At 41.2% G+C, this 10,943-nt stretch overlaps 1 protein-coding gene across 1 annotated transcript; it reads left to right on the top strand.

Moving 5' to 3' along the window:
- Nucleotides 1-930: 930 nt before the first annotated feature.
- fosaa (v-fos FBJ murine osteosarcoma viral oncogene homolog Aa) lies at nucleotides 931-8,299 on the top strand (the record flags this gene model as incomplete). The annotated part of the gene is made up of 4 exons (XM_079833950.1): nucleotides 931-1,026; nucleotides 1,490-1,678; nucleotides 1,931-2,038; nucleotides 6,699-8,299. The coding sequence occupies 4 exons, from the start codon at nucleotides 931-933 to the stop codon at nucleotides 7,356-7,358; spliced, it is 1,053 nt and encodes a 350-aa protein (XP_079690076.1). The 3' UTR covers nucleotides 7,359-8,299.
- Nucleotides 8,300-10,943: the final 2,644 nt, after the last annotated feature.

Raw genomic sequence — 10,943 nt, forward strand, 5'->3', positions numbered from 1 at the left:
CATCACTTCTGCACGTGTTCTGTTCTATGGAGAACATGTCTGACTATTACAGGCTATAGAATATTTTCAATGTTTTGCTATCTGCGCAATATGCCCATTTGTATTTCTGACAGGCTTCTAAACACGTCTTGCAGAGAAAAGCGCATGCACAGCTTCAGCTTCAGCCCCAGACACATGCTCGGCACTGGAATCCCAACACGTAGTTATCCTTATATGGCCATTTTCCTGTTTGGCAGCGTGACGTCACTGCGTGACGCGTGAGCAGGTGCAGATGCTGAGACTGGAGGAGACGTCACATTAAATTTACATTTGATTGTATGTGCGATCGCAGAACGGATTAACACAATAAGCATCAATAAAACGATTTCTACAACAAACAAAAAAAAGCTTCTTTCTTTCACTCATTTTCACATAATCTCGAGTTTCTGTGGTCGAATTGACATGACAACAGAACACACATCAAATATTGTAGTGTCAAATATGAGCAGTTTGCATGCAATTAAAATAAGTCGTGCATTATGCATCATTCATAAGGACTTTATGCATATCAGGGTTCATCAGAATTTTATGAATGAATATGTGGCGCGCACCACGTTTCCTCCTCGCGGGGGTTCGCCATGGCTTCAGCGCGCGCAGCTCTACGACAGAATAACCCCTATTCCTATCGACATTATAGCTGGATATGAATTAAACGATAATACGCACGAATTGGCCCAGAAAGCTCGGTTTTCCTCGCATGTCGTTCAGAGGAGCTCCCCGCGCGCGTAATGGTACGCCCCGTTTCATTCATAAAATTCCGGCGCACTATAAATAGGAGCTCGCGGAGCTGAGAGTCACTGACCAGGTTTATAAACCTGGAGAGAGACAACATCACGAAGCGAGGGATTGGGACCAGAAGAGCTGGAATCCAGTCGATAGTGCGCTGGAGAAATGTTCCCGAGCCAAGCGAATAGCGATCCGGACTCCTCCTCATCCTCTCCGGGCAAACCTCGCGCGGATGCCCTGATGGACAGCAGCAGCGAACAGGTATGATGCTTTCACTTTCATCAACACAACACACATGTTGTTTAATGGAGCCTAATAGACATGCATTTAGGAGGCTATAGTGTTCCCTATCCAAACATTTATTATTCTGAAGTGAACATTTATACAGATTTGCAATGGTCTAGCACACTGTCGTAAGGCTGGTGCTCAGATGTTGAATGCGAATGCAGTGAAACATGGAAAAGCATTGTAAAAATACAGCTGTTCATTGAGAAAAATAAACCCAGTGAGGAGAGCCCACAGCAGCTCTGCGTAAGCATTGACGTCAGAGACAATGCAAAAGTTAAATATTGATCAGGAGGCTATTTTTAGATGCTCGAGAGTGTATTTAAAGAAAGAGCCATAAGTGCAAACTAAAACAACTCGTGCATTATTAAGAACTTTCCAGGTGCGCGTAAATCGGTGTTGTGTTTGTGTGGCTAGAATCATCATTCTATATTCGCAGGGCTCGTGCGCGGATGCAGAGTCTCCGGGCTCGTTCGTTCCGACGGTCACGGCGATCTCCAGCACGCCGGACCTGCAGTGGATGGTCCAGCCGACCATCATCACGTCCGAGAGCAGCGAGCCGGCGAAGAGCAAGATCACGGCGGGGAACAAGGGGAAAAGCGCCACCAGAAAGAGCAAGAGCGAGCAGGTACATTTCTGCATTACTGCATGATCTGTGGAGCAGCGCGAGCCTGCATGGGATTGATGGGGATGCAGCTCTAGCTTTGGCGTGTTGCCTAGACCAGCAGCATCCACTTTATATTCAGGTCACGGCGAGTCTGCAACAATAGACTATTTTTAGACGCATTGCAGAGAAACACGCGTGAATGAGTGGCGGTAGAAGTCGAGGCATGCGCTGATTCTTCGAGATGACAAGTGCAATTCATCTTGCTTTGACTAGCTCTCTCCGGAGGAAGAGGAGAAGAAGAGGATCAGGAGAGAGAGGAATAAAATGGCTGCAGCGAAGTGTCGCAATAGACGGAGAGAACTCACCGACACCCTGCAGGCAGTGAGTACAGACACCGACGTACCTTTACCAGACACGGTTCATTCAAAAAAAAAACATCTGTTTACTGAAGTAATGCATGATGTGACGCTGTTTTGCGCCATATCACAGATAACTAAATGTTACATGAATAAATTCCATTAACTGGGGTTCACATTTTAACCGATATCGGTACCGCCTGAAATTCGGTATTGGTACCCAACGGTACCTTTTTTCGGTACTTTAGGGATGTTTACATCAATAACTGTAAAGAAACTGTAAGTCGTTTATAGAAGTGTTATTGACATTATGCCCTGGTCTCTGTCTGCCATTGTCTGTAATGTTTGATTACTGTAATATTTACTAGTGAATAGTTGCCTACTAGCTACTTAATTTAATTCATAAAAACAACCATATTATTATATTTTTCTTTTTAATTTAATTTCTATGAAAAGATTTCCCACAAATTATGTGTTGCGTATTTTCTGGTAATCAAATGAAGACAAAAGACATTGATTTAATTTATCTTTTTTCAACTTTTTTGTCAAACAAAGCTGCACAACTGAGCTTTATACGGTTAACATGAAAACATGAACAATTTTAATTTATTACTTAAAAAATAAAGTTTTGATCATTTGGTATTATTACATTTGTGTTAGTATTATTATTACACTGAGACGTATCTAAATTCTGCTGTACAACAGTAATGTGTTTGTCAAGTTAGCCAAACGTTTATTTTGACGGGTTGCCGTGAAGAGCTTTGAGTTTCTATGTGTTTATGACATGACTGTAGTTTTTCACAAAATAAATGGTAAAATGCTCATAAAGTAACTCTCAGTGGCTCTGGAGATGACGTTTGTGCGTTCATGTCCTCATATGAGACGGAAACATGCAACCGTCACACGTGATTCTAAGTGTGTGTGTGTGAGGTAAACCGCACGTCTACGGCATTCATTCGCACAAAGACACGCAGGATTCGTATTTAAATAGTCTTTTTTGCGGTTTAATATTCACACACACTAGTCTATAACCAGATGTGTTCTCACGTACCAAAATTTGGTACCGATTGATTTAATGTGAATCGGTAATCGGTAGTACCGATGTAATTCGGTCAGTGCCCTTAAAAGTACAGAGTTCGGTACCCAACCCTATTTGACCCTGGACCATACAACCAGTCCTAAGGGTCAATATTTTGAAATTGAGATTTATACATCATATAAAGATGAATCAATAAGCGTTCCACTGATGTATGGTTTGTTAGGATAGGACAATATTTGGCCGAGATACAACTATTTGAAAATCTGAGGGTGAGAAAATCGCCTTTAAAGCTGTTCAAATGAATTCCTTAGCCATGCATATTACTACTAATAATAAATGTTTGATATACATTTAATTTACAAAATATCTAAATGGAACATGATCTGTTCTTGATATAATGATTTTTGGCATAAAAGAAAAATCGACAATTGAGCCATAAAATGTATTGTTGGCTATTGCCACAAATATACCCATGAGACGCAGGACTGGCCAGCAGGCACAGTACGTCAATGTGCCGTCAGGAAGACGTTGGACTCTCCAACTAAACCAATGTCAGTCAGACGTCATATTTTGGTTGAAAATGAAAGTCGAGTTGACGTCTAAACCCAACGTTTGTTTGACGTCAAGCTCCAACGTCAGACAGACGGTGAATTTTGGTTGGAATAAACAGCGCACTGTAAAAAAAATTAAATAAGTAATAATTCGTAAACAAAGGTTGAAATGTATGGCAGCATGTAAGACCTCATCAGAGGATTAAACAACTCCACAAACAGCATCACCAGCTTCACACATTACTGACCAGACGACAACATAAGCTCTTATTGAGAATTAACAGAGATTTTGTTGTTGATGTGAAAATAAAGTCACCATTATGGTGATCAGTATTCACTTTAGTTGGGTACTTTGACTTGTCTTTTTAACATTAGTTGTTCTCTGTCTGCTGTCACTGTGTTTGTTATGGCAAGAAAAGCAAGAGAACGTGTGATTAGATGGTATTGTCTTACTTGATGATAAAGATGTGATCATCACATAGTGGTCAATTTCGCTAATGTCATCCAGAATCAAATTTTTTATATGTGATCATTTTGTATTATTAATTATAGCAAGCCTGTAATTCTGCATCTCCAGCATCTATTAGACTCACTCAGACATCAATAATCAGCGTATGAATCCAAACAATGGTGACGTGCTTAATGCCACAATGCATTCTGGGAGCCATAGATTAGTTTTGTATGATGCACCCAGAATGCATTGCGGCATGAAGCATGTCACCGTTATTGAGATTCATACGCTGATTCTTTAATGTCTGGATGTATGTTTAAACTTTTTGGTGCACAATCCCTCAGATTAGAACACAGGACAATCACAGGACTATTACAATCAACATCTAAACAAATAGTAGACTTTGAATATGATCAGTGAATCAAACACTACATGATGATCATATCTTTATCGGCATCAAATAGCTGACATCATCTGAACACAATTTCTCTTGCCATAACAAACACAGTTACAATAGCAATAGAAAATCTAATGTTAAAAGGTCAAGTCAATCTGCCCATCTAAAGCAAACACTGATCACCATAATGGCAAACAAAACATTAACAGCTAAACCTCTGTTAATTCTCAGTAAGAACTTCTGTAGACGTCTGACAGAAATAAAGTCAATCTGGTTAGTAATGGGTGAAGCTGGCAATAAGTAGGGGGGTGGTGTTGTGCAGATGTTGAACCAAATTCAACATCTGCACAACGTTGGAGCTTGACATCAAACAAACGTTGGATTTAGACGTCAAACCAATTTTCATTTTCAACCAAAATCCAACGCCTGACTGACGGAGTTTATATCCTGTGCCTGCAGGGTGGTTTTGTGCTCCAGGGTCACATATAGTGTGTTTTTGTGCAAATGTTTTGAGAAGACCCTGAAAACGTTGAACGAACATTCTATTAATGTTTCTGGAAGAGCGTTTGTTCATAAGTTTGAGAGAACCTTGCCAGAACATTAGCCATTGTTCTTAGAATGGTCCCTGTTTGATGGGATTGTCCAAGGCTTCTGAAGTCATGCTCATACAAAGAACAGACTCAGATTTAAATGTGAAGTATGAAATTCAAAAGAATGACTGTTTTCAGACATTCGCTCAGACAAACAGATTTTAGACCCGCCACCCAAACTCATGTCACTGCTTGAGTCACTGTTGTTGTGTGGGCTGGATGGGATGTCCAAACAAACAGAGCAATATTTACACCTATAGCGTTTACTGCACTTTGTTATTTTACACTTATTGAACTAAGGGATAGAAGAAAGTATTTTATTCACTGATCGTCTTCCATTCCACTGAAGCTCTGAAATACACTCCAAGAGTTGAATGAACTGCCAAAATGGTGCGTCAACACTAAACATCAGTGGGCACTATATTTAATTTGAGAGTCACGGCTCTTCAGTGGGTCTGTTCCTCATGTAACTATAAGGAAAAACATGTTGAAACTCCTCAAAAAAGGAGTCTTTCACAGGTGAAATCCAGTTATTTCCATAGGAATCTTACTTGATTGAGATAAACTGGATCATTAGAATGATTAAAGATTGATATTTAACCACTGTTTATGATAAAACTAAGTTGCAGTGATATAAAAAAAAATATTTATTTATGGAGTGAAAATAATCAATCTGTAATTTTTAATACAGTATTTTGTATAGAATATCAACACGCATTCATATTTTGTCTGCTCTGGTTTATTTGTGTTCACATAGCTGCTCTAGACAGCATCTGTTAGGTCCAAAAGAGCAAACAAATAAATATAAATTTATTCTCACATGATGACCTAAAAATGAAGATTAGGTCTTACTGCGTTCACACCAGACGTGACTTGCGCAAATAAAGCTTGGTACATACTCTGCAAGAACAAAGAAATGTGTTCGTTTTCTCGAGGTGGCAAGAACAAGAGCAAAGTTCGTCTGGCCAGTACATTCCATACTTCACGAGAAAAGCAGGTGCCGAACATCTCCGTTTCTCTGCATTAACCCCGCCCACTTTAAAATTCTGACCAATCACACAATAGTTCTCGGACACCCACAAGAAAAAAGTTCTGCTCAGACAATGTGTCGAGAACGAGCTGCGAGAACTCCCAAACCAGGTCTCAGAGAACAAAATTACGTCATTTTGTTCTCGCAGCCCTGGGAGCGAGAACTTTTTTCTCTGTTCTTGAGGAGTATGTAGCGGCCTTAAATCGCGCTATTCGCGCGTAGTTGGACGCTTGGACATTTTCAGTTTACTCGCTTCATTCGTGCTTGACATTCACTTCACAACAGACGTGAATTCGTGTCATGGGAGGGGCTTCTGCCGGCGGCTTGTCTCGTTGTGAAATGGCTGACATGGATTGTTTTAAAATACGGTGAATGAGGTCAATTTGCCGGCTTTAGCTAGCTGTAGTCTCAATATGTATATATGTTTAGCTCAAATTGAGTAAAGAGCACTTTTTACAACTTACCAGACTGTCCGACCTCCTCACCCACTTTCTTCAGAATGACTTATGAGCATTAACCTTTTTATTTTGGGTTTGTCATTTATGCCCCACTTGCCAAAATGGGGGGTGTTGGGTAAGGGGTTAAATCTGTCTGTTCATGGAATAACCCAGTTTTTGGTTTCTCCAGGAAACAGAAAAGCTGGAAGAGGACAAAGCCGCCCTCCAGGCTGAAATCGAGAATCTCCTGAAGGAAAAGGAGAGGCTTGAGTTCGTTCTCGCCACTCATAAACCTCTTTGCCAGCTGCCTGAAGAGCTGGACTGCCTGTTTCCAGAGTCTCCTCAGCCACTTCCAACTCCTGAAACGGCCAGCAAACTCCCAGAGGATAGTCCGCAAGATACCTCTTCCCTGCAGGACATGGAGATCCCTATGGTACCATCCACCGCTATTTCTGGGAACTCCAACATCCTGTTGTGCTCCAGTGCAGAAGTCAGTTTGTGCGACCTCGAGCCCTCTCTGGATGTCAGGGACGAGCTCCTCGCCACCGGCGATGAGGACCGTGTCTCGGCGGAAACGGCTCGCTCTGTCCCCGACATTGACCTGAGCGGCTCGCTGGGGATCACGGACTGGGAAACCCTGTACAAGTCTGTGGCCAATGATCTCGAACCTTTGACCACCCCGGTGGTGAGCACTTCCACACCTACCTGCAGCAACTATCTGTCTGTATTTACCTTCGCCTGCCCCGAGCTGGACTCCCTGGCCGAGGGACTGGACGGTTGCAAAGGTGGTGTGACCAAAGCAGAATCTAGCGTCGATATTCTCAACTCTCCAACCCTTCTTGCCTTATAAATGCAAGTGTAGATGATGTAATGTCACGATATTGTTCTTAATATCTATTGGATATCGCAGTGTTCTGATGTCCAGATGTGTGATGTTGGTGTAAAGCCTATGGAAGTTTGTTTCCGCCACAGAATAAAAAAGTGAAAAAGGAAATTGCGACTTCTTATCCCCACCTAAACTGGTTTTCATGTCGCTTCAACCCATAGACTACAAAAACTACCCGCGGCAACAGTGTAAAAGTAGCCCACAAATCACTCTTTTTTTACTCGCAATTGGCAGTTTGCATATAAAATCGCAATTGTGAGTTACAAGGTCAAAATTGCAAGATATAAACCCGAGTTATAATGTCAGAATTGTGAGATATAAACCTGCAATTGCGAGAAAATATCAGAATTTCCTTTTCATAATTGTGAGTTTATATCTTAGAAATTCTGACTTTATAAATCGCAAATTAACTTTTTTCTCAGAATTGTGAGATATATGTAGCCCCTCCTGTTAGAACCGCCCGCTCCAAGCGGGGCTTGAACCCGGGTCCGCCGGCATGAGAGTCTAATGCTCTAACAAGGAAGCTAAAGGCTTCAACCTCTAGTGTCAGTCGCTAGAGCATCTCTTGAGATCAGAGGAGTGAGGTTTACTCGCACAACAACTAACTAGCTGGCCTCCGTAACACTCACCCCCCTAAACCTCACTCCCATCCGGGTCACGGCACCAATGTCACCCCTTTTGTTCGTACCGCCCGCTCCAAGCGGGGCTCGAACCCGGGTCCGCCGGCATGAGAGTCTAATGCTCTAACAAGGAGGCTAAAGGCTGCAACCTCTAGCATCAGTCGCTAGAGCGCCACTTGAGATCAGAGGAGTGAGGTTTACTCGCACAGTAACTACTAGCTGGCCTCCGTTACATATAGTCACAATTGTGAATTATAAAGTCTGAATAGCGTGATATAAACTGGCAAGAAAGAAAAATAAATATCACCTCACAATTCTGACATTTTCTTACAACTGCGACTTTATATCTCACAATTCTGAGAAAAAAAGTACATTGCGAGTTATAAAGTCAGAATTGAAAGATATAAAGAAAAAAATCACCTCACAATTGCAGATTTATATCTCACAATTCTGAATAAAACATCAAAATTGTGCGTTATTGTTTATATCTCGCATTTCTGACTTTATTTCTCAGAATTGCAACTTGCAATTTCAGACGTTATTACTCGCAACTGTGAGTTTGTATCTCAATTCTGAGAAGAAAAGTCAGAATCGCGAGATAAAAAAGTCGCAATTTCCATTTTTTTATCCTGTGGCGGAAACAATCTTCCATAGAAGCCAGCTGTTCTGTGGATGCACCCATGTAATGTGTGAGGGTCGGGGTATTACTTTCTTCCAGATACATTTGATGTAGCCCAAATACAAGAGCATGGACAATTATCTTATTCGAGCAGATATGAACTATGTTCTGGTTTGAAAAGCATGCACAAGATATCATGAATATATAGTATATATATAAAAATATATATAACATATATAGTATATATGTATCAGTTCCATATTTGTTTGATCTGGTGCTAAGTTCTGTGGAATTGACTGCAGTTTTGTGTTTGTTTTCTATGGCAATAGATTATGGACTCGTGTTGTGCTTTAATATACAGTCATCAGAGTTATCGCATACCTCAGTGTCATCATCGGCTGTGTTTTCACATTGTTCTTAAATGTTTAGAGTTTTCCATGAAAACATCCAGTGCTATATCGATGGAGATGTATTTTATGATAATTTATTTTTCTACATTTTAAATTTGACTTCTTTGTCAAATGAAAAGATCAAAATGAGCATTGATTGCTGAATAAATATTCACGATATACAATCATGCGCTGGTGTTCTTGTGTCCTTTGTTTCTAAATAAATTGACATGGATGTTCACACAGCTAAATCAGTCTCCGTTACACCGACATGTTCAGTCACAGACTGTGCGCTTTTATTTGGTATGATTGACAGTATTATCTGACAAATATAGCCACAAACTAGAGGGCTGCATTGGGATTGAGTCCCGCCGGGTCCCGCGGGACCCAACGCAAATCTCGCGGGAGCGGGCGGTGTGAATTTTGCTGCGGGCGGGAATGGGCGGCTAAAAAAAACACCGCGGGAATCGGCGGGATAGGGAGGTTGCCTAACGACATGATGGAGATGTCAATAGATGATGTAGAAAAGAACCTCAAACGAGGTATTTACAGCACAAAAGCTAAGCAAGGAAAGTCTGACATTTGGAGAAGTTTCTCAATTGTTTTGGTAGGCAAAATCATGCGGTATGTATAACGTTATATGTAGGCTATCCACATATAGCGCAGCTGGCAAATACATAGCTACTTGATCATACCTCACCAAAAACGCTCAGCACTCCCTGCAGGTCAAGTTGACTGTTTGGTGTTTTTGACAAACAATACATAGAAGTTTAGTGAGTGGAAATGGATTGTTTCTAAATGTTCGTTTGCTATTTTGTGTTCACATTACGTTCTGTTGAAGCATGTTTTCTCAGGACTGACCGACGAATTGGGATCTGTTTGTTGTTTCTCATTCTGTTTTCTGTTTTGCAAAGCAGTCTATTTTTATGTGCAAAGTTTTTGATAAAAACGAAATTATATTTGAATGTATTTGTCTTTTTTTTTTTTTTTACATGCAGGCCAGGGAAACGAAACAAACAACCCCATGAATCTCTTTAATAATATCAATACAAATACGTGTTTTTTTTTCCCCTGCGGGACGGGAGAAGACACAAAATCAATGCATCTCTATTATTGTGCGGGAATAAATTCTCAGAGTTTTGCGGGTGCGGGCGGGAGTGGACATACATATTGCGGGAGCGGGCGGGAGTGTAACACATACGTTGCGGGAGCGGGCGGTAATGGTCAGAAATTCGGCGGGTGCGGGCGGGAACGGGATGAAGAAAACAGTCCCGTGCAGGGCTCTACCACAAACCACCGGGAACAACGGCTCATGTGGACGATTACGATCAAAGTGAATCTTTTCAATATAATGTGGTCTTAAATCTTAACTGATAGTTAGGGTTCCAGAAGAAATCAACACTGGTGTCCAAAGAGACAAATGACTTCATTAAATATGTGATCATAAGATGTGTAAAAGGTGTGTGTGTACTATACACTGGCAAAACAGCCCAAGACTTTCTGACCCAGAAAAGGAAGTAAAATGGTGCGATATGCAATGGACGTAATGGATGCAGACGAGATGATTATTCAATGTTTTGCTTTCGGCAAATCTTTAAAGGTCAGTAAAACATTGCTCTCATAAGGCGGAGAAAAAAGAGGAGAGCCATTGATCACAATTCGTGTCCACCTGAGTTGACGTCATTCGTCTCCGTCCCTTTTTCAATAACGTACATCTCGCATTTACTGGGGAATATCCGATTTGACCGCTTACATGGCAGACGCAAATACACGTATCCGAATCATATCGGATTTATTACCACATATGAGTGAGGCCTGAATCCAATCGAAGGATATCCGAGTTCATGCGTTTTTTTTCCTGCTTACACATTCACATGTCAGGGAATTGGGTCACTTGAACCATGCAGTTGGATGGTTGTGG

This window comes from Gobio gobio, assembly GCF_949357685.1.
Source record: "Gobio gobio genome assembly, chromosome: 13".
NCBI lineage: Eukaryota > Metazoa > Chordata > Actinopteri > Cypriniformes > Gobionidae > Gobio > Gobio gobio.